Genomic DNA, 24,888 nt, shown 5'->3' on the forward strand with positions numbered 1-24,888 from the left:
GGACATTTTCATCAAGTTGTCTACCTGAGTCCCAAGATCTCTTAGTCACTGTTAGCTCAGGTCCCACCAACCTATACTTGAAGTTGGGTTTACAGTATCCCTTCTTGGTTTGTTTACTTGCTTGCTTACTTGAGACTTTATGTTTCTGCTCCCAGAGGTATTTGTTTATCCTCTCAGACTGATTTTTGTCGGTAATATTGAACATTGATTGGAGAGATAACATATAGCAACAGCTTTCTGCACAAGAAATGTTTGTCTCCTTTTCTACTATACTAATAAGAGACTGTACTATATTCTACTGTAAGAGGGCTTGCACTGTAGCTTCTGTATTATCATTTAGCTATGATAATCGTGCATGTATGATTATTAACTGTCCTGAGGTTAACTTTCTTTGATAGAGAACTGGGATACCTATTAAATCAATCATTCAGTACATTGACACCAAATATAATAGAGAAGTGTAAAAACAGTTCCTGAGTGGAATTCTGGGATTATTTTTGTAATCTCAGTAGTGCACTGTTAGTTGTTCCTGGTCATGTAGAAACCCTTGATTCTTCTCTCCCCTCCCCTCCCCTTAATTTATGCACAGTAGTTATATGCAACAATCTCTTAGGCCTTGTCTACTCATGCAGCAGAATGAAGTGTTAGAATCGAAACGCGATAGCGTGGATTATATTTCTGAATGTGGCTAGGAGATGCTGTTTTTGATGTTTACCATGTAGGTACTCTTTCTTCTCCATGGATTCTGTGTATATGGGACCTGTGCCTGCATGGAGCCTCATCTGGAAATCTTCTGCCTCCGAGGAATTCTTATTTAGCGTGTATGCTGCCCCATTAGCCATAGACTCTCTGGGCAGCTCACTTCATAGTAAAACAACATTTTAACAGCAGTTAAAACCAGTATAAGTCAATTATAACAACCACAGTATAAAACCAACCAATAAAAGAATAAAGCAAAATAATATCAAATCAAATCAAAGGCATGGAATGGCAGGATTTTAGGCAGGAACGATACGTTTGCACACATTCCTAGTAGGTTCCTGCCAATCGCTCAGTTCCTCTTTGACTCATGATCTGGTTTCTTTGAAGGAGACTTCTCTCACCTAGTGTGGATCATATTATATTTGCGGAGCTTTTTTCCTATCCAGCCTCTCTTTCTTATTTCCAACTCGTTTTTCTCTGAAGTCTAACATACCAGTTTTTTCTTCTTCATGCCATATGGCGTTAGAGGCATCTCTCAGAAAATGTGTCAAGCGTGGGAGCCAGCTGCAACAAAGAGATGGGCACTCTCTTTGTCTGTTTTGTTTGGATGAAGGTCTAGTGGACGCTTGTGCTCACTGCTCAGCATTTACTAAGGTGGCCTATAGAAATTGGTATTGCTTAAATCCCTTTTTCTGGAAAAGAACTTTAGAAGCTCGTGAGATTCCTTGTCCCTTGGTGGCTCTGGATGGAGCATCTCGTTTCTTCTAAAATAACATATGGGGAGCTCATACCACCTTGGGACTGGACCTTGATCTTGGTATAGCTTTGCTGCTAATGTTGCTGCTATCTTCAGACCAATGCCTAGCAGGTGGAGCCCCTTCTTGGACGGCTGCCACAGTAGCCTTGGCTGCATTTGCTCATCTTTGAATGTGGCCACTGTAGAATAAGTTTATTTAGTTAGTGATTCTACCACCCATGCACCACTGCATCTGTGGGACCTTACCACATCCAATCTGTTATTCCCTCCCTTGGGAACATATAAACAACCTGCAAATTAGGCTAAATCAGTCTTGTACATTACAGAATAGAAGGGACAGCTCCCTGGCCCACAGTGCTTCCACTCCGTTTTAATTCTTTGAAGGAATGTATGATGAGACATTCTAATTTTGTGGAAAGAGTTAGATGGTGGCAGTTTTTCAAATGTAGTTGTATCTTTGAGGGTTCTCTGTACCCCTGCATTGGTCCCAGCTTGCGCCATTGCCTGATTCTGTGCTAACTCATGACAAGACATAGTTTGCATGCATACATACATACACATTCATACATACATAGGAACAGCATAAGGTTGCAGTTCTCCCATAAGTCTGTCATTTAGAGGTGGAAGACAAAACCAGTAATTTGTATTTTAGCCATGTTCTAGTAGAATTACATTTTCGTAAACCAACCACTTGCAAAATAATTTATTCATAACATTTCTTTGCCGTACCCATCGCTGAAGCCTCGGGGCGGCTCACAAGGAAAACAAAGCATAGAACAATATTAAAAATTCAGAGTTCTCGGTGATAATATAAAACCATTAAATAAAACACAGATTAACAATTAAAATATTGTTTACATAAAAAGGTCTTGGCCTGGTGCCAAAAAACAAATACGGCGCCAGGCAGACCTCTCTGGGGAGCGCATTCCATATGTGCAGACAAATCAAAACAAAATTCTGTTAGATATTGTCTGCACTGTGTGATATTCATAAGACCTCCTTCCCAAAACACATGAGGCTTAAAAATGTATATTTTTCACACCTATACTATTTAAATAAATTGTGCTGGATTTAGTGCACTTTTCTCAGCTATTGAGAATTGTTAACATAATATTAATAGTTAGTGACTATATGTTGTTGTAACCCCCCTCATAATCAAGCATGTAGCCAGGGCATAGCTCATCACGAGTAAAAAGCATGGTCAGGGTGTCCTGTTCGCATGAGAACAAGAACACGAACACGGATGTGCACGCTACGCAAAGCTGACAAAGCAGGCTACGCTCCAGCCTTACCAGTAGACGTTATGCCCTTGTACCCACGCTTGCTTGCTTTAGCATGATAAATGTGCAAATGTGCTTTCCCCTGTTGTTCGCTGTCATTCAAGCATAAGTGTAAAAGAGTATAAAAATCCTGCCTTCGATCTGCTCAGGACCGCACTCTAACGAGTGATGGTCCCTGCCGGCAGGTAAATAAATCTCTCTCGATAATTCCAACCAGTCTCTGGTCTCGTCCGTAAAATCGCGCCATACAACATATGTGATTGGTTTAACTTAGATTGTATCCTAGATTAGTCATATAAGATTTTGATTCATTGTTACATCAAAGCCATATTTACAAGTTACTTTAAATATTCAAAAGCACAAATTTAACACCCTTTCTGATCCAATTCAAGTGTCTTTCAAATAGGTTGATGGCTGGAGCTTATGGATCTATGGATGGTCTGTGTGCGCATTTAGCCAGCTACAGCATTAACCTTTCATCCTTCTAGTCCAATTTTTGAACCATAATGGAAATGAATTCCACTGCAATGGATAAAAAATTCTGTAATTCCATAGGAACTGCTTTAAATTCCTTTATGTTTTTGGTAAGATGTTCTTGATGTTGTAATTCTGTTTGAATCTAACCTACGTGTGTTTTTATTAATGCAGGGAAGCTGTTTGGTGACTTTCTGAGCTGGAATCTAGAAGACACACTCTCCCAGTTTCCCCTGAAACCGGGAAGTATTGCTACATTTACTGTTTACATTAAAGCAAAGCTTGACTTCTCCTGCCAGGAAAACCTCCTGCAAGACCTTAATGATGGTGAGTTTTTGCTTTGGATCTTTTTTTTAGCATTAAGTGCTGTGCATCTTTTGGAAAGCCTTTATCAGCAAAGTTGAAGAGGGAAGCATTACTCTCAAAGTTGAAGAGGGAAGCACCTAAGAGACAAGTGTCAACAATTTATTTATTTATTTATTTATTACACTTATGTTGAGGACAAAAAAGGAGTTCCTTTTGTTTGTTGCCTGACCATGGGAGAGACAGGCAACACCAGCCCAATAGCCTGTGGGCTTTCTGGGTGCTTTATTAAAAATTGTAAAATACAATTAATAAAATATTCATAAATACAATATATTCATAAAATACAATAAAAACTAAAGCAGTATGAGAAAATAACAATTATAGGACGACGATTGCAGCAACTATAACAATTTGACCCCCTCTGGTACAGCAGCAAACAATAAATGATATATAGAATGGGGTCAGCAGATACAAACACACAGACTTAACTATTAAAATAATGGAAAATAAAAAAGGTTAGAAGGTTTTCACTGGCACCAAAACAAAACTGTAATAGAACCTGCAACCGATCCAGCTGAGTCTGCCTGTGTCCTGAAAAACTCTACAGAGCTGTGTCTGTAGTGCAAAGCTCACCAAACTTTGCATGGGTGTATAGTGTGAAATAGCTCAGTTGTACCAAGTTGCTACAGTGGTACCTTGGCTCACGAACTCAGTCCGTTCCAGGACTCTGGTCATGAGCCAAAGTGGTCGTGAGCCAAGTCAAATTTCCCATTAAGGTTCAGTGTCAATAAGGTTAATCCGTTCGGTAACCATTTTTTAAATCAGAAAAATGTGAAGCAAAGGGACAACAACAAAGATCGCGGCCATCTCCCCCCACCACCCCGAGCACAAGCGCAGCCATCTCCCTGCCCCTCCCCAGCACAACCGTCATCCCTGCAGGCGCCCGTCATCCTGGCGCGCTGCAGGGTGCGGGGGAGAGACGGGCGTGATCGCAGGTGCACTCGGGGAGGGAGAGATGGGCTCAAACAGTGCTCTGGGGGTGGGGGGATGGCCACGATCGCAGTTCCGTTCCTGCAGGGAAGGTGTGCCTGATCAGAGACGTGCTCCTGCAGGAAAGACAGGCAGAATCCCAGCCTTCCCCCCGCGGCTCTGCTTTGTTGCCCCTGTCTATCCTGCAGCAGCACGCCTCCAATCACCATGCCTTCCCTGCACGAAAGCAACTGCAATCTATGATTGGAGGTACACAGCTGCACGAATGACAAGCGGATTCACGGCTCTGCTTTGCTGCACCCGTCTTTTCCTGCAGCAGCATGCCTCTGATCATGGATGCCTTCCCTGCACGAATGGAACTGCGATCGTGGCCATCTCCCCACCGGGTGGTGGCGGGGGGGGGGGGATGGCTGCAATCTTGGTTGCCACCCAAAGCGGTGTTTGCAACCCAAGTAAAAATTTTTCAGTAAATTTTGCTCGTGACCCGATTTGTTCATGAGCCAAGGTATTCGTGAGCCAAGGTACCACTGTACTTCCAAGGAAGTTGAGATTTCTATAAAATGACTACCACCAGGAATAGCTTCCCAGGAGACCGAGCAGAGCAAGCTGTAAAGAAAATGATGTAAATTACCTAAAGCATGATTTAAATTAGCAAGAGAGAATGTCTGATTCAATTTACTCAAATCACATTTCCCATTGCTACTATTTTATATGTTAGCTAAATAGCAGTGCACATCTGACCAACAGCAGAACAGTCCTAAATCCCTTAGGTAGCTATCTGGAAGGAGTTTGCATGTCCACTCCCACCTCCCAAAAGAACCAGTTACACCCACAGTTAATCTGTTACCAGTGGTTTTTCTCTCACTGGTAGGGTCACAGAGGGAGAAGACAGAGGAAGTATGCGACCTGCAGGATCCAAAGCACCACAGTCCACTGGGGAGACCCTAGGATTGGACTCCTTTTCTGTACCAGTCTGGATTCGGCACAACTGCACTCTTTCTGATTAAAACTAGCAGAGTAGTTAAAGGACACATGATAGAAGTACACTCTACTGTCTCTTGCTGTGGCTTGTTTGAGCAACTCGAGCCCTTTGGAAATGTGGATGAATCTACCAGTGTTTTCCTCCTCAACACCATTTTAGGATTGCACTGTAACACATTACAAGGAAATAGAGTTGTATTCATACTGTGTTACTTTTATTTGCGTCTTATTGGTCACATTCTATATATTTTATATGGTATTCCATATAGGCTATTCCTTATCACCAGCTGCCATGAGATGTCTGCCATGAGATATAAATATGCAAATATTTGAACTGAAAAAATTAGCAAATATGTGGACTGGAGAGTATTGTATTATTTTAGTTTTGCTCCCTTTTGCCTCACTCTGGCTTAATGAAGCCCCTCCATTAACAAGCACAAAGTCAGAAACAAAAATGAAATGCCCATGATCAATAGATTGAAGCAAGGTTTGGAAGTTATTTAGCAAAGTAGAATGGTTTGTTTTCATGAGGTTTGGTCGGTAAAGTATTATTCTTATTTGGGAAATGATCACATTGGTTCTTGGTTTATAATGGAAAATTCTCCTTTAACTAAATATAACCTACAGAGGAAGCAATTCAGTTTGAAGATTAACTGTAGGGCTAACATGCTTATATTCTGATTATTTAGCAACACTGAATATATTCTGTAAAATAAAGTCTGTCTTATATAAATAAATTGAAATATTTTTATTCATCATGCATAACACACTCATATGTGTGTTACTCATACTCCATTAGCATAGAGTGATAAAGTATAACAGGCCATGCTTCTCTACCTAAATTATTTCAGTGTCTGACAAGTAGAATTCCACACAGATAACACCTTTCAATTTCTGTGTTTCAAGCAAAATTTGCACCTAAAATTCAATGAAACACTTTTCATATATGAAGCCTGACTTCCTGCATCAAATCCTGTTGAAGCACTTTGGAAATATTTTGGTTACATTGTAGTTTGGACAAAGCTGAGTAATTGTAAAGAAAATGAAATAAATCCGGAATGTGGGTGTGTTTATGAAGCTTACAGAAGACCATTTAAGTATTTGATGCATAGACTGCCCCATCCTAAGTGCTTTTGAGGTATAACAGCAAGTTAAGTTTTATCAATCTGACCATTAGTTAAATCAATCTGACCTTCACTGAGAACCAGCACATGGTCAGATTTGGTAATTTCAGAATTTAACTTGGATAGTTTGTGGTTGTTCTTTTATGAAAATTAAAATACTGCTTTGGGAACAAACATTATGGCTGTGCTATAGCACACTGTACCAAGTTTTATATCTGCTTAATGATACATGAGAAGTTAAGCTTTAACTGTGTTGATGTTTTGTTTAAGAACAAATTTAATTGCATTGGTAAATGTAGCCTGCTCTGTATGGTTTGAAACATGAGGAATTAAATGCAGTTCACTGTTTGTTTATTTATTAAGACTTTTATATGCCTCCCCATTCGACGAAGCCTTGGGGCGGCTCACAATATCCATGATGCACACCCCGATACTCTTCTCTTGAATGGCACCTGTGTGTGCACCACAAAAGGCCATTAGAGATGTTGGGAGGCCTGTGCATCCTTATATCTGTTGCTTGATCAATGAAGTGTTTGGTGTGCCTTCACTGATACTGAGCTTGGGAAGTAAGGCTTCCTTCTTGACCCTGGATCCGAGGTGATTTAGAAAAACACCCTTTATTTTCCAGTAGATTGTTAAAACCACAGTTAATTGAGGAACTGTGTTCAATGCACAGAAATTCTGCTTGTGTTTTTGAGAATATTGTCCCAGGAAACGTTATGTGCCGTAGCTAAAACCTTATGAATGTTGTTGATTTTAAGTGGTATCCTGTGTTATTTTGAATGGGTTGAGTTGGTTTGAGTCTGGAAGGCTTTGGGAAGTAAAGCAAAAGTGAAGTTGATGCTATGATTGCAAAATATGCTTGAGAAGTTATCCACTCATACTCATTCATCACAATAAGAGAAGTAAACACAGAGAAAATAACATCATTTTTTAACATTTCCCAGAATTTAATTGAAAAATGATATTGCACAGTATCTCATAAATGTGACAATTTTAATAATGCAAGCGTAGTTCTGTGTACATAATTTATTTAGGAGTTACATTAGTGAGTTCTATTGGTGCCCCACAATTTCATTCAGGCAAAAATAATGTTAAATTTGATAAATGCTTAATGATAGAAGTCTAATGACTTCGTATAATATTTTAATTAACTCTTGCAGTATTAAATAATATAGTTTGTTTTCTAATTCATACTATCAATTATTTAACTTTAAGCAAGTATTTTAAATTCTTTACTGCAGTGGCTGAAAGCTGAACAACATCTTGCTTCTCTGATTATTGACTAAGCTAATAACTGAGTAAAGGTGAAGTGGCACTGCCTCCGTCAGAATGTCAGGAGAGAATTCAGGCTGACATGGACACATGAATTAGTGTGCCCAAAATCACATCTAGAATGTTGCTTGCGTCAGTCACAGCAAGTGATAGTGTATGCATATATAACTGAAGGGAGCGAGCCTGCTTGACTGTACATAACCATGTATGGGGTAGGGTGTCTTTTTCTTTTCTTTCTATCCCCCCTTTTTTCTTTTTGCAGAGGTGTGGAAGTATATATCCCAGGGGAACAGTAGTGGCTTAGTGGTAGAGCAGATACTTTGTACATTGGTGGGGAGGCAGTGGGGGGGGGGGGTTCAGCCCCGAGGTTGGGAAATCTGCCTGAAATCCTGAAGAGCTGTTGCCAGTGAGTATCAAGTATAATAAGCAAGATACCCAGTGGTCTGATTTAGTATAAGGCAAATTCCTATATTCTAGTGTACACCTCTCCTCTCAAAGTACACCGACTGTAAATTAAAAAAAATAATTGGAAAGGGCTTTAAGCTAAGAAAAAGAGTCATTCCTACAGTCAGATGTGCATGATAGTCTTGCTTTCTAGGGGCAGGAATGACTGCTTTCCAGCAACTTCATCTAGCAGTTCAAATGTCCGATAAGGGCACGATGCCCCAGGCTGACCTGGAAATCAATAGATTTCTTTAAAACAAAACAAAGAAAACAGAAACTCATTAATTGATTTCGCAATCCAAGAGGCTTTGAAAATGAAGATCTTCCCTTAGCCCCCAGTGCACCTCCCTGCTGTTCCATTTACTTAATCCAAACAAATCTGTATTTGTTTATTTGTTTGGTTGGTTGGTTGGTTCCTTTCTGGACCAGAATCACCCAAGTCTCCGGGGAAACCACTGATCAGCAGTCAGTTTTACTCCCGAATAAGGGCTGTTGCCTAGGATAGTGTGTGCTCGGTTTTATATCAAAGATCCGGAAGCCACTTTAAATTTATTTTGTTTAGTTAGTCGGTTGAAAGCTGAAATTAATGATGGAGAAAATCTATAGGAAAGAAAGGAAGTTTTGTTGTGAGAATCCAAAAATTCATGTCTTTTCTTTGAAAAGGAGAGATTACTTATACCATATATTTATATAGTCCTCGGCAGATAGGATTTTTCTATTTATCAGGTAGTAATTATATATGCTAAATGTTTTTGATACCCCCTACCCACCTTTGATTAAAGTACTTATCGCACTGGAGTGATAGCATTTGAAAAAAAAATGTAGGAATCCAGTTATTTCCCACCAAACTGTGATCTGTAGCAGTTTCTGATAGCTCTTTTAATGATATAACAGTGGATATGGTAAAACTAAGAGTGGTATATAGCAGGGCTGGATTTCAAATAGGAATCTTTCTGTTATGTACAAACTTAGATAACAAACGGAATATGTGAACTATTATATGTAACTAATTGTAATGGTTTCTTGAAGTAGGATAATTATATGATAATCTGTGCTAATTGGATTTATGAATAAAGCCTGTGATCATAGGCTATAACAGTATACTAACAAATATTAGTGTTGTATTTTTAAGACTTTTCTCACACACTCTCTCATCCAATTGCATTTGGTCAGATTTTCTTAGAGCATTTTTATTACTTTAAAGACCATGCTCCCTTGATGCCCTATTTTCTCTATGTTCTTGCAGACATAGTTTCTGTTTTGATAGTCTTTTGAATTGGACCTGAGCCTTGGGCTCATATGCTTCCTCCTTTGCTTGTTCTCTCAGATTCTCTAACTTCAAAACAAGCAAATGCTTATTTGTGCTTACCTTCCAAATGAAAGTTGCAAGCCATTGTTTGATCCCTGTTTGCAATTCCCAGAACATTTCTAAAAGAAGGTTATTGGGCCAGGAGTACTTCCAACGTATATATGATCCACATAGGCTAGACATGTCTTAGCCTTTAGCGACATGGATTACCATTTTCCCTGTTTCATGTAATTTTCATCTTTTTCTGAGATTCTGGAAAGCACCTTGGAACCTGTAAGTGGAGTTAAGTAACCCTGGCTTTCTTTTTCACCTTACAGATGGAATTAGTGTGAGTGGTCTTCCACTTTCCAGTCCTTTTCGACAAGTGATAAAACCACGAGTGGAGAATAAGCCTGTAAATCCGCCAGAAACATCCAAAGTTGGTGACTTCAGTCATGTAAAGGTAAATGAGCAGCATCATTATCACTGAAGCTGTATCAGTTGAGTGTGTCTTTCTGTGTTTGCTGGAGTCTGCTAAAACTGTAATGCCAAGAAAATGCTAATGTCCGTATGACTATCTTCCCAAGAAAAGTTGATTATAGTGAAATACATTTCTCCTTGCTGAAAAAAGGGTATAATCAACAATTAACAATGAATATAACACAATTATAAGCTGAAAATAAGTGTGTACATTAATAAGAGATACACTATACCCATCTGGTAAGGGTGACAGAAATACTATAGCCGGGACTTGAATGATGGATCTGCACAAAACTCAGAATGTGCAAAGCACATGAAACTGTGGAACTTAAAGTAGGACTCCCAGCTTGCCCTCCCTCAGCCTCCTACTGTATCCATCCAAGTTGCTACCTCTTCTATCGTGTTTATTTAAATACAAGATCTCCTTGGCTCCATAATCTTTTCTTCTTTCAGTTTGTCAACTCTAATGCATGGAAGGAAGGGCTTGCCGGTAATCTAACAAGCAGTTGATGGTGCACAGTTTTGGTGAAAAAATAGTAACTTTTTCAGTTGAAACGTTTTGAATTGACACATTAAGCCCCGTCTTAGTGTTGCAAGTGTTGACAGTGCTTAGTAATATGTAAGTGTTGGTTTTTGAAAAGGTGGTTAAAATGAGTTGGAGATTTTTGTGTAAAACATTGAGTGTAAAATATTGTTGCCGTGCCTCCATGTTTACATAGACACATACTCCACATAATAAACAATATATAGTGACTGTGATTAATTGCCATTGACGGTCTGATCTTCCATGAGCAGGGAGCTGAAAAACAGATCGAGACAGATTGGTTGTTGCTGAAAATGGTAGGCTGGAGGGTCAGAGGTGGATTGATTTAAGAGAAGAGGAACAGCCATAAGAGAAAGGGGTATCCAGATGATTTCACTTCCTGTTTTATTCTCCAAGATTAGAAAAATGCTGTTTTGATCAAGCCCCCTCAGTTTTCCTGGCAGTAACCACACATTGCCCCTTCCTGGATAGTAATGGACTGCACCATGGTGTCTGTAGATATCCATACTGAAGGTGTGCAGATGGGCATTGATGGGGAGTTCAATGTGCAGAAGTGAGGTGAGGAAGGATCTGGGAATGGCAGTAAAAGAGGTTTGGCGTGATGCAACAGTCCAGACTTTATGTGAGCATTACTTGTGTGACTTTATGTGAGCATGACTTGGGTGTGGTTTGTTCATCATTCATGAGGCACCCTGAGAACCCATGACTAATTCTTGGGTTGCTCAGGGTGGCTTGTTTTTAGATCTGTGATGTGCAGACTTGGGAGAGCAGCTTATACAGGGCTTGTTGGAAAGTGCCGCCAAGTACCTTCAAAAAAATCAAGCTGGTGCTGCCTCCATCTTCCCTTTCCATCTCTCCCGTCTTTGATACATTGATCAGAAGTGACAGAATTTACTTCTCTACTGCATCAGCTCCCTAGACAGAGGTACATTTTTCCTTTCCACCTTCAGGAACATCTGTGCAATGAAACTTAATTTTTATTCTACCTTCAGGAAGATAGCGCAAGTTTGTTAAAGCATAGTGGTTACTCCAAATAAATGGAGCATGTATTGTGAATTTGCACAAAGCTCTCTGAAGATGGAGAAAAGTAACATTAAATATATGCAAATCACTAAATGTGAAAAGAAAAATCTACAAAAACCTCACCAAGTGTATATTAGCATGTGAATAATAGACATTGAGAAATACTGGATTGCATTCCTGAGGCATCATTGCTGAGGGGAAGTACAGAAAGAGATGTCTAGTGGATGCTGGCCAAAAGCAAAGGCCAAATGTGTCCCTTCACTGCTGAAAAATACAGCTCCGTGGCTTCATCTAAAGTCTGTGGAAGGAGCTAGAGTAGGTGATCAGCCTCTTCAACGATGCGATAAATTCAGAAGGAAATCCAGACAGTGCCGATTGCCCTGCTGCTCATGTGAGAACGGAAATGGAACAACTGGGGTCTTCTGGGATTAGCTTCTGTGCTCAAGCCAGGATGAAGCTGTCGCTGTCTTGCATCCTGAAGGAGAGGATTTCATGCAGGACCTAAACTCCTCTCCACTCTTAGAAGTATACAAGATCCTAGCAGTAGCCCTAGTAAAAATGGAGCAGTTCATTTTATGGTAGGGAAAATGAACAGACTTATATCCCCCTGGTTCCAAGTGTGTCGTTGTCTGATGAACAACCTAATGCAAGTACAAAGATGCAACTTTGTGTTGGATGCAGTGGTGCCCGAAATACCCAAGGACAAGAGAGGAGCACGGTTGTTGTTACTCCCTCCACCCATCTCTTCCAGCATAGCATTTTGATCATGAAAATAATTATGTCTTATAAAATATTGATTTTTTGTCTTGTAGTATTTAAAATTCCAGCCGGTGCTGCCTGTTCCCTAGCCTGCCTTTGGTTATACTGTTTCTCTGCCATTTGCAGGGCAGACTAAGAAGAGGAGGTCAGGGAATGTCACATTGACTGTCTCTCATGTGCCACAGATGTTCATTTTGAACTACATGAAGGGAGAAATTGAAATGTGCCCAGTGCATGTGACAGAGTGCTTCTGAGGCCGAGTGTTCAAATGCAGCATTGTCAAGCTATTTTTAGAGCACTTGCTGTTTAAAGATTCAGTTGAGGCTGCTAATAGGTGTATTTATATCCATTCTGTCAACTGCCACAGCATGAGCACGTTTACAGATGATAATTCTATTCTTGGAGACTGCACCATGGTTACCATTAACCTGCCTGCTTAAATATATGCTGTACTTCTATATACATTTCTAAAATACTTAGTTACATAGGAGTGTGTATTCTTTGCGTTGGCAGTAGTAAGTAGACATTATCAGATTGGGGATGAAAGTAACGATCTATCAACCAATTAAAATTATGTAGCTCTTTCACCAGTTTTGCACAAAAATGCATCTAAACTGCTTTAAGTGAACAACATGCTTTAAGTTATTTGTGGCCAGCAATGCACATTTTTGTTCAGGAAATGTTAATATATTACCCACTCACTATTTCTAGGGAAGACTTATTTCAAAAAGCAGAGAGCTAATGGGGAGGCAGTCACACCCTAAATACTGCACCCTAAATACTGTTTATCCTCTTGGCATTGGTTCATGCAGGTTTGTCTGTCCTCTATCCATGAAGGGCTCTATTATATATTAGGTCCAAAGTCTTTTTTGGAGACCTGTTAGTTCAGTACTAGCTTAAAACTAGTACTGGGTGGAAATCTAGGCTAACACTCTGATGCGGGGGGGGGGGGATTCACTTGCTCCCTGCTGAAGGCATTTGCTCCTTCCTTCACTAAGTTGTCATTATTGGAATTTAATACTGGGGAGAATTGTGGCATTTGTGAAAGAACTGAGTTTCACGTTTGCAATTTCTAATTATGAATGATTTCATTCTAACTTAAAAAATGGCTCATGTTATTCACAATTAATTAATTAAAGCATTTGTATGCCCCCCAATTGTGCCATAGCACCTCTTACTTTTTTTACTGTGTGATAACAAGACACAATAATACAGAATACATTAACTAGGCCAATAAATCTGGAAAATATGTAACTTTCATTGTATCAGTGCCTGTGCCCATATCCAGGGTACTGTTCTTCACCGTATGCATTGCGGCTACTTCCTTGTGGCCTCTGTGGCTCACACATGTGGCACCTGTGCCTGCACAAAAGAGTCTTTCAGAACATTCCAAAGTAAAACAGAAATTCAGAGGGGGTGCCCTGCCTACCACCTTCGTGATGCTCCAGGCATGGCTTCCAGGAGTTTCTCAGTTCTGTTTTGTGCACTATAGTGACTAGCAGCATTTACAGATTTCCCCATCTCTTGGCTAAAACACAAAATTCCCAACAGAACTGAATCTCTGTCTCCACTGAACTGAATTTCTTTATTTTCCTTACCTTCAAGTTTTGCCCCTATTTCTTTCTTGCATACCCAAGAGAATACAGTCTCTGAAACTGCTTTCCAAAGATGTTCCTGCTGCAGCAGTAGCATCTGGTTCACACTGTATGCCATGTCTGCTCGTACAGCAAGGCTTCTACTGAACAGGCCAAGAGGATGAGAATAGCATGTCTTTGAGCCTTTCTTTGGGAGCAAGTTGTCAAGTGTGGTGGACATGGCTATGCCTCTGCATACCATTGGCTCCCCTTTCACAAGAAGCCTACTCTAGTCCTTCTGACCTTTTGGGCTAACCACCAGGAGAGCACTTTTGAGTATCAGAAGTACCAGCCTTTCCAGTACCGGTAACCTTGGCTGTCCCCCTGAACAAACAGCTTGGGACCAGCCCATTTGGCACTGATAGTTGATCCCAAGATCAAACAGACCAAGGCCTGAAACAAGTGACTAGTGAATCCGTAGATTATGGAGCTTAAAGCCAAAAATGGGAAGACAGCTGAATCTGAAACAAACCCAAACCCAACCATTCACTGGCCCCAGTCCAGCCTCCCATGACTTGGATAGTACTCTGAACATTATTGCATCCAGGAAACCAATCCTAGAAAAGCTACACATTCCATGTCACTTTAGTTCCCTGGATGATGAATTCAGTGCCCCATTCCTCACCTTAGGCCTTTCTACAGCATCAAGTATTTTTACAAAATCTGTGGCAGTGGCCACAGCACACTTTCAGTTACAAAGAATGGTAGTATTTCCATACATTACAATTGGCTCCTCATCACCTTCTCCTGCCAACCACACTCAACCAACATTGCAACTGCCTTCTCTCTTCTAAAAATTCTTGGCCTGAAGGAAAGTCCTGCTTTACTACCTCTTGGTCCCAACAACTTATCAGAACGCTTCTCAACTCATCTGGAGACCGAGCGTGCTCACTGAAGGATAATAGAACGGAGACTCCTGCTCCTTAGCCACAAACTCTTCCACAGCTGAATACTGCTGGCAGCGATGGTTCAATGGCTCCTTGGACTCATGGCCTCCGCTATAGCAGTCATCCCTATAACCCAGCCCCATATGAGACCGCTAAAAGCATGGCTTGCATGGTCTTTCAACCCAGACAGTGACACCAAACTTGTTACCCATCCTTTCTTGTATAGTTCTGGTGCTCCCAAATCCGGTGTACTGAATTGCCTAAACTTTTCCAGGGTTTCAGCTTCTCCACTCCCTGCCTGGCAGTAAGACTGATGGCAGGCGCATCTTTGCATGGCTGGGGAGCCCAGGGCTGCTCCCTTTTGATCAGAGGACTTGGAACATGCAATGCAAACATTTTCTCTCCCTCATCATGAACATAATTGCCCAGTGCCGCTAACCACCAGCAAGAACAAAGACTGCAATTGCCTTTTTTTCATATTTCATAGTTGCTCGAATAGATGATATGATCAAATTGTGTCTGGATAACACCAATTCATATTGCAGGCAAGGTGTATTTGTTTGAACATTCCTCATTGTAGAAACACATAAGAATTGCGCACAGAAAAATGTCATGCACAAAAATTGGCATGGCAGTGCTCGTATGTTATGGTCTTGACATTTATTTAATGGGATCGTGCAGGGTTTTCTTGAAGGCTTCCAATCGTAGCAGCCCCCAGTTGGACGCTTAGTGGTATAGCTCAGATACAAGTTTGGCAATTCTTTTGCTGTTCATAACAATGAGCTGTAAGGCAAAGAGAAGAAATTAGATTTTTGAATGCTGACCAAGGTTATATTTTCATTCTTCTAGTGAAAGAGAACAGGCAGGGTAGGATTGCTCACTCCCTTGCTGCCGGAAGGTAGCTTCTGAAACTTGAAGATGTGAGAGCCTGGTTTGAGGGGTTGGAAGGAATGGAAGAATTTAGCGGGAATAAAGCACCTTCTCTTGAAATACTGTTGTGAAGTATGGGAAATCCACTTATGTGTACAGTTTCAAAGATGGTGCTTGCCTCAGCAGCAGCACCCCTTCATTACTCGGACTATCACTTCTTGAGGCACTAGGCTTCTATTTCTGTACCTGTTTTCCTCCCCGTCTTTATGCTTCCTTCTCACTGCCACTGCCTTTGCCCAATTTTCGAGGACAATTCCAAAAAATGTGCTGTTCCTTTGCTTTTGTTGCTTTCTATGCAGTATCCCGACACATTTCCTATGCTGATAGACTTCTGTTCACAATAACCTCTTTCATTGCGGGTTTTTTTTCTTGAGTTTGGGGAAAGATAAGTGATGGTGCTTTTTCATAGTTCGTCATTTAAGACTTAACAAGCATTCAGCGATGGTAGTGGCAGGTTGCTTGCATTTTTAACCCAGTCAGCAGTTCACCAGGCTGGCAGATGAGGCCTTGAATCAGAAAAGGATGCTCAGATAAGGAGTCTAGCCTGGAATGGAGACATTGAGCTCATCTGCTTGAGTAATCAAGGGCTATTCACTGACTTCTGCTCTATTTCTTGCTATTTCTTGCTGTTTCAACTTGCTGTTAACCTGTTCAGGCCTAATATTACAGCATTCTTACATCAAATAAGATGTAAGCAGTTCCACAGGGACTGCCATGGAACGATTTCTACATCACAGTGAGCTACCCTGAAAATAAGTCAGTTGGTTGTTCGTTTCACTTGACAGATGATTCCAGACTCTCATGCTTTCTCTAGCTTGTTTCCTCCATTGGCCCCATCTGATTGCTACCCACTTTCTGCGGTATTTTCTTCCCCATCTGTAACGTTTGGAGGAAACCATGCTAGTGTCATGCAAGCCATTGTGGGTTGTCATGCTATTTCTGGAATGTTTGTGGAGTACTCGTAGTTGGGAGGTTTGTTACACCATCTCTTTCCTCTTGGTGTAGAACGACATGTTTTCATCTCTGGGCGAGTGCACCGGGGGCTGCCCGATGCACGGGCAAGGCTTCTTCATTGCTGACATGCGGCTCCCACTGTATTGTCCTCTGTCTCAAACATCTCCCACACACAGCAAATATAGAAGCCTTTAAAGAGCTATTTGTAACTGCAGATGCTTTTCCTTACAGTATATTTTCCTTGTTCCTGCTACTTTCCTGCATGTGGAGCTCCTGTCTTACATTTCACTCTTTGTTACCTTGATATCGTTAATGGTTTTCTCTACAGATTTGATGTCCAACTGTGCTAATAGTGACTGTGTTGTGTCAGTGTAATCCTTGTGTATTTACAGTTACATTTTAAAAAGGGGTGAATGGGGTAAACTGATCACCTTGGGAGCTTTGGTCTTGTGTAGATGTGTCATACTTTAGTCTTTAAACAGCTTCTTCTTGCTTGCTTTTTGACTGAAAAGGCTTCAGGAGAAGAGAGAGATTTTAATGTCTGAATCATGCATGGATAAAACTATTTTAAGATTACAAGACAAAGCAGATCATTGCTATTGGCACCAAGTTCATAATTTTAATGCAAGGTAAAATAAAGAGCAAAGAAGTAGGCAAAGACTGTTTTCACACTTATGGGTGCTATTGCAAATTACTTAAGTTTTCCTAGCTTAGTTTTGTTCTGTCAGTAAATACAAAGTTCCTTAACCATTTAACATAGCATTGTATTAACTGGCCTACCTTGTAAGCACACAGGCAGTTGCAAGTCTCTCTACAGTTGTTAACACAAGTTTTTGTCAGTACCTCTTTTCTATTTTAGGGCTCCAGGGATTATTAAAAAATGCAACTTTTTCATCCATTGTCTCCTGTGTAATTATGCTTCAAGGGCAGAGTTGTGTGATCTTCTTAATGATATTCCTTGTGCAGAGAGGTTTTCTTTTCCTTTGCACTGAAAACCTTACTCATCATGGCTCTGGATTTTCTCCAGATGCTATGAGAAGTGTTAAGGGTACAACAGGTGATTACAGCACTTTACATATTGCTTGTCATTTAGTTTTAGGTTCCTACATAATTGCACCATTTAGCACACAGCCCTAAAACCTGTGCATCCCTGTGCCATCTCTGTGGTTCCTGACTTCCTGCATGCAGAGGCACAGAAGGAGAAGCAGAATCTCATTGCTTTTGATCCTCTTTGTTCTTCAGCAGTAATAGCACCAGTGGCATCACAGAAGAAACATTAAGTCTTGGATACTAATGTACGTCATAGGGGTACGGTGTCAGCAGAGCAGTGGGCCTTCTAGTCCATAGCCTGAATCTGGGTGCAATAGCAGGGAAGGGGTTAGGGCATAGTCAATATGTGGAATGTTAAAGATAGTTTGCAGCGATCTCTATCTGAGATTTCAGGAAAGAAGGCAGGAGTCAAGGAGTCTTCCTTGTCTGGCTGCAACTTCAACCTTGCAGAGGTGGAAGCTGACAGGCTTCTCTGGAACCCAATAGAAAAGAGGAGAGGTTGTTTGCTGAGGTGGCAGCGCTCAGGTTGGAGCCTCATCCCCTAAAGGGCAAAAGGGAAACCCAGATGTGATGGGGCATCATGGGTGGGTCAGCCCCTGTGGTTTGGGAGGAGAGTTGGTATGGATGCACGTAACTTTGAAGTCAGTGCAGAGGTTCCAGAGATGCTGTCAGGAACATTTCACATCTTTCTCGCCTTCCTCTTTTATTCTGGATTTATCACTGGCTCAGGTTTTGGGGGCACTCTGCACGTGGCCTCTTCACAATTTTGATTACCTTTCCTTTGGATTGAAAGGACTATGTATCCGTATGAGCTACTGGATCCTTATTGTTGGGAGACCTAGACTCCTGTATCCAGATGGTTGAACCCAAGTAGCAGGGTTGGTCTTGACCTTTATGTGGGCTGCATGGTGATTCAGGGCCTCCTCTAGAATCCCTTTCCTTGTTTCATGAGCATCAGGACTCAGATCCTTCTCTGTCTGAGAGGCAGGTAGGAGTTCCTCCAGTGTTAAGGTTGAGATATTACCTGGAAATTTGAATGTAGAGTCAAAGTTGGATCATCTCTCTCTGGGAGTGTCCAGCTAAATCAGGCTTAATCCAAAGATCCCTTCCTTTTTGCAAGAGCATCTGAAAGTGGCTCTACTCCTTCCCTTATCTGAACACCACTGAGAACTGGCTGCAGCCTCTTTGCTGTGGAATGTACTGGGAACTGGGTCTTTAAGAAACATTCTGGTCCCCATCTTGATGTGCAACTATTTCAAGAGCCTATAGCTAAGTGCCATCATTTATATGATTTCAGAAGGGTGTAACCATTAAGCTTATGCCATGGGTGTCCAAACCTGGGTGGCATGGCTTGAGGGAGAACAGAAAATAACCCGGAGGAGCAGTCTCTCCCTCGAACAAGCCATGTCTCCTAGACTCGGAAGATATAACAAGTTGCAGCTAGGCAGGTAAATTAGGCAAATACATCTGGTATGTGCCTCAGCTTCAGCAAGCCTTGGTGTTAAGCAGTAGTGGCCATGTGAACCAGAGCATTCAATTACTTTCTTTTTATTTCGGTTATAGTTGGAAAGAAAGAAATGCAAAACAAATTAGAGGGTCAGAACAGGGCTTTATTTCCCTTTGCCTCATCTTATTCCTGAAATACTTCCTTAATTAGGGCAGATTCCCCTTTTGGGTGATTTCTAGTGTGCATCCATTAGTGAGGTATAGCACTGCAGTTCTGCACTCATGTTATAGCAGATCTGCAAAGACAGTGTTGCTATAATAGATGAGCAATACATGCAAGGGGTAAACTGTCCAGGCGTTCCCACAAAGTTCCTGGAAGCTCCGTAACAGGCCATCAGTTAGGGACTGCACCAGCTGTGGTGGCTGTGTGCCGTGTGGGAATGAGGGAAGCCAAGCCACACAGAGCCAAGATTGGGAAAGTGTCATGTCACTGTGCTCCCAATACATCAGAAACGTGGAGGCCTAAGCTAAAGCTTCAGGCACAGCCAAGGGAGCCTTGCCGTATTCAGAGTCTTTACTCTGGATCCGCAGATGGCATGACCGTTTCAAATATCCCTCTGGACAAAGCACTAGATTTCTCTACCCAGCCCTGCTTGGGAACGGCTCTACTCCCCCTCTCGTCTCCCTCTGTACACCTGCTGGAATGGCTGTGGAGACAAAAGTTGCAGCATTATGGAGAAATGTTCAGGATGTTGCTGGCTCAGAACAACAGGGGGAATTTTGCTCCATTTCCCAGTAGATGCTCTTTCTTGAAAAGAGGACGGCCATAGAGTGGTGGAGACGCGAGCACACATCGCACCCCAGTATTGGCTTGGAAGGACTAAAACTGGGGCATCCAATGTAGTTATCACTGTGCTTGTGGACACAACTCTTGGCATGTGCCGCACCCCCCCCCCCAGATTATTTTAGTTCTGTTTCTTCATGTTTTTAAGAGGGAGGCTGACATGCTGCATAGCAAACTGCTGGTGTATCTGGGCTTCAGCTGAATGTTGCAACCTTCAGGTGGCATTTAAAAAAATGCTGAATGGGAAAGTTAACTCCCATTACAAGATTGTATTTTTGCGGAATCCTTGAAGCATACCTACTAAACGACCAGAATGCAAGTATATGGTGAACTCCGGAGAAGAAGTTCACAATTTTTCTCCTCTATCCATCCCCGTCCCCTCTGGCTCTGGCTCTATCACTCTATCACTATCTATCTTGGTTTATCTTGCTGCTTCACAAAGGCATTTTGTGGAAGGCAATTTGCAATACTATATGCAGCAAGCCATGGATTCATGAATGTATTCATAACATTTGTAGAAAAAAAGAAACAATAACAGAATTCCTATATACCCAGTAAATGCATCATTCTTGTGCAATGCAGGTGGTTTTATGTTATGCATATGGATATGCTGGTTTGACAATGCGTCAGATTTGGAAGGGCTCACGTTTCTGTTTGGCAAGAATTTTTCTCTAGCTTAAAAAAAATCCTTAACCATATTGTTGTCACTCATGATGATCTAAATAGAGTGCAAAGTGGAGTTTCCAGAAATTGGAAAGCTGTGGCTTGGGGATTAAATTGAGTGTGACCAAGCAATTCCTATATGCCTGATTACTTGGCTACCTTAAAGGTCTGAGTTCTGAGTCATGATTTGGGATTTCCTTCTGAATTTTTATTACCTTCTGAGAGACGGCTGACACAATCGTGTAGTATTTAATAAGCCTTTGTGACTGTTTATGCTTTGAGTCCCCTGTGCAGAAATTTTGGAAGTTTGTGGCTTCAGGGAACTTGTCCAGATTTATTGCAACCCTCCCCCCACCCCCAGTCTCACCTCATCTGAGTATAACCTAGACCAGGGGTCAGCAACCTTTAACACTCAAAGAGCCATTTGGACCCGTTTCCCACACAAAAGAAAACACCAGGAGCCGCAAAACCCTTTTGACATCTAAAATGAAGATAACACTGCATATATCGTTTTTTACCTTGTTGTTGTTGTTGTTAGTTGCGAAGTCGTGCCCGACCCATTCTGACCCCATGGACAACATTCCTCCAGGCCCTCCTGTCCTCCACCATCTCCCGGAGTCCACCTAAGCTCACACCAACTGCTTCAGTGACTCCATCTAGCCACCTCATCCTCTGCCGTCCCCTTCTTCTTTTGCCATCTATTGTTCCCAGCATTAGGCCCTTCTCCAGGGAGTCCTTCCTTCTCATTAGGTGGCCAAAGTATTTGAGTTTCATCTTCAGGATCTGGCCTTCTAAAGAGCAGTCAGGGTTGATCTCCTCTAGGACTGACTGGTTTGATCGCCTTGCGGCCCAAGGGACTCACAGGAGTCTCCTCCAGCACCACAATTCAAAGGCCTCAATCCTTTTGTGCTCAGCCTTTCTTATGGTCCAGCTTTCACAGCCATACATTGCAACTGGGAAGACCATAGCCTTGACTATATGCACTTTTGTTGTCAGGGTGATGTCTCTGCTTTTTAGCATGCTGTCTAGATTTGCCATAGCTTTCCTCCCCAGGAGCAAGTGTCTTTTAATTTCTTGGCTGCAGTCCCCGTCTGCGGTGATCTTGGAGCTCAGGAAAATAAAATCTGTCACTACCTCCATTTCTTCCCCATCTATTTGCCAGGAAGTGAGAGGGCTATGTATATCTTCATTAAGATTTAGCTGCAGCTCTTGTTCAGTCACTAAAAACTGTTATTTTTAATCTTACAGCTTCCTGAAGAGTCAAAGTCAGTGCTAAAGGGCTCCATGCATTAAACAGCAAACCCCATAAGTTCGTCAGCAGTAAAAGCAAATGAATCTACCCACGTATCATTAAACGTTTGGTTTTCTTCAGAAACTTTTTTCTTCGATTTATCCAAGTGCTGTGCCGGCATGGGCCACGGATCGGCGGTGACTGACACGAGCGATGGAGCCGCAGCAGAGGAATTCAAGAGCCACGTGCGGCTCCGGAGCTGCAGGTTGCCGACCCCTGGCCTAGAACATGCCTGAGATTCTACTGCAAGTGCCATGTTGCCTGTGCTCAGACAATCATATCTCCCATTATAAGCCAAGATTGTGATGGCCACCAATTTGCATGGCTTTAAAGGGGGTTGAAAAAAAATCATGAAGGGGGAGGCTATTCATGCTTGCTGGCCAGTTATCAGAGCTGGCATGCCTGCATACACCAGTTACTGAAGAATTTGGGCAGCTGATACTCCTATACCCACAGGACAATCCCTTCCCCTAAACAGGACAATGATAGTTCTTGCTTTAGAACTTGGTTTTAAGTTGATTTAAGATCCCAGCTTGCTCTGGTTTGAACCGATTGAGAACCTGCTTTACTGGAGATTTCCACATTTTCCTGAGATGTGTGGAAGATACAGTACATGGACAAAACACTTATATGTATCACAATTTATGAAGCTCTGATGTTGTTGCTCAAACAAATCTCTTGTGGTAGAAATTGTCCTTTTTGGGAAATTTATCTGACGTTCAGCGATCCATTGAGAAACCCCTGGATTTCCCAGCACACTCTGGTGCTTTTCAAGCAGGCATGCTGAACGGTTACAGAAAAATTCTCAGGGGCTGCATTCCGGTGATGACTTGGGCCAAAGGCAAAAGGGGCGGTACCAAAAATGCATATTTTGGCTTATTCCTTGCTACCAGTAACTAAGCCATTTGAGAGGCATTTCGGCTTTTTTGGAATGGGGAACACACTGCACAAGAACCAGGAAACCACTGATCAGTGGTTTCTGTAAATGATGCCCAGCTATCTGGAGAATATGGATTTGGCCCTCAGTTGAGCTATATTTGTAGTGGAGGCCTAAGACTTGATACTTAGAGGGTTTATTTTGTCAATGCTGCGAACCTATTAGAAGATGGTTCTAACTTTCTTCAGTCATTTTGCTACAACACCACACTTTTTAAAAAGTAATGATTTTTTTTTAGTTTCTTTCTTCTCCCATAAAAGTATTCTCTCATAAAATTGAACTATTTTGACAATGTCTAAAGGAAAGCTATGCGTGCTACAGTAGCCCCAGCTTTTATGGATTACTTTAAAGCTTTCTCTGTTGGAAGGGATACCTTTGGGGTTGCTTGCAGAATTAACACTAGAGTTCCTGCTAGTGATGGTGGTGGTGGTAGAGGAAGAGGAGGAGGAAAATGTTTAATGCCTATATGGTAGAAAAATGAAACTCTGGTTGCCTCAGGTTTTGGTTTGTAGTGGAAATGAAATACAGTTTTCTTGTAGCATTATAAAAATGTATATATTAGGTATCCTTTGTATCTGAATAATAGTGTACAACAGTCACTTACTTTAGCACAGCCCAAGATAAAATAACAAATAGTTTTTAATGCTCTTTTATTTTTGTCCTATTTACATGCTAAAATATGCACTTCACTTTTGAGCTACATAATCAGGGAAAATGTTATTTCATAGAGTCTTCAGCATGGTTGACAGTTTCTGCTACACAATAGTAGTTTTGTGTGTTCCTTTCCTCCTGAGATTCATGTGGAGGAAATTATTATCCCATTTTTATCCCACCTGTCTCTGTCTAGTTCTCTGAATTGCACTTGAATTATTTTTGCTCAGTTTGTTTACTTAGTTCTTTGAGAATTTCAGTTGACTGATATTACACTTTTGTTATTCTTCTAAAGTACCATGGATCTTTCTGTTAAAAAGAAAAAAATGAAAGAGATAATTAATGAATTATGAACTAGTGTCCAGTAACTAAGGAACTGCAATCAAGAAGATATTAGAGGGGAGGAATGGGGGATTGTTTTGTGTATTTTTTAAAAAGGTGCTAGGCAATAAATAGATAGGATGGAAACATTGTTCCTATAGATGTGGAAAAATTTAGAAAGGGCTTGGGAAGCATTTCCTGTAAAGCAAAGACAGTCTAGTGCAGTGGTAGCGAACCTATGGCACACGTGCCACAGCGGGCACGCAGAGCCCTCTCTGTTGGCATGTGAGCCAAGATGCCCCAGCATCACCCCAGCAGCCGAAATCGGATAACAGCGCACCTAGGGGCCATGCGCATGCTTGGAAAGGAGTAGTGGCACCAGTGATGATGTCACAAGCTGCAACACATTAGCCGTGACTCGTCCAAGCTTCACATGGCCGGTCAGTGCACTGCCAAGGATATATATATTTGCTTGGACTTTCCGTGAGTGGTTTTTTCTAACCTAAACCCTCAGTTTTCAGGTTTTATTGCAGTGTTGGCAACTTGCGATAAATAAGTGGGTTTTGGGTTGCAGTTTGGACACTTGGTCTCTAAAAGGTTCACCATCACTGGGTTAGGGTTAGAAATACAAGGTGTCCTGGCAGGGTTTTGATGGTTGGAATGTGTTTTGAGTGGGCAGAAAGGATGAGCTGTGCAGAAAGAGCTACTCATGGAAGGCTTTTTCAAATTTGCCGTCTTTTCAGTGGAACTTTTGCCTTTTATTAGGGTTAGGGGAGTGCACCAGGGTAGGGGTAGGGCAGTGGTAGTGAACCTATTGCACGTGTGCCACAGCGGGCATGCATAGCCCTCTGTG

General features: G+C 41.6%; 1 protein-coding gene across 3 annotated transcripts in view; it reads left to right on the forward strand.

Annotated features, from left to right (window-relative positions):
• Positions 1-24,888, forward strand: part of TRAPPC9 (trafficking protein particle complex subunit 9) — a 310,144-nt gene that overhangs the window by 47,689 nt on the left and 237,567 nt on the right. For all 3 annotated transcript variants that reach the window (XM_044452875.1, XM_044452874.1, XM_044452876.1), the window contains exons 16-17: positions 3,388-3,540; positions 9,960-10,084. In XM_044452875.1, coding sequence (XP_044308810.1) covers positions 3,388-3,540; positions 9,960-10,084 — 278 coding nt within the window. The remainder of the gene's footprint in view (positions 1-3,387; positions 3,541-9,959; positions 10,085-24,888) is intronic.

Source organism: Varanus komodoensis, unplaced genomic scaffold, assembly GCF_004798865.1.
Source record: "Varanus komodoensis strain SLA01 unplaced genomic scaffold, ASM479886v1 scaffold75, whole genome shotgun sequence".
In the NCBI taxonomy this organism is placed as follows: Eukaryota; Metazoa; Chordata; class Lepidosauria; order Squamata; family Varanidae; genus Varanus; species Varanus komodoensis.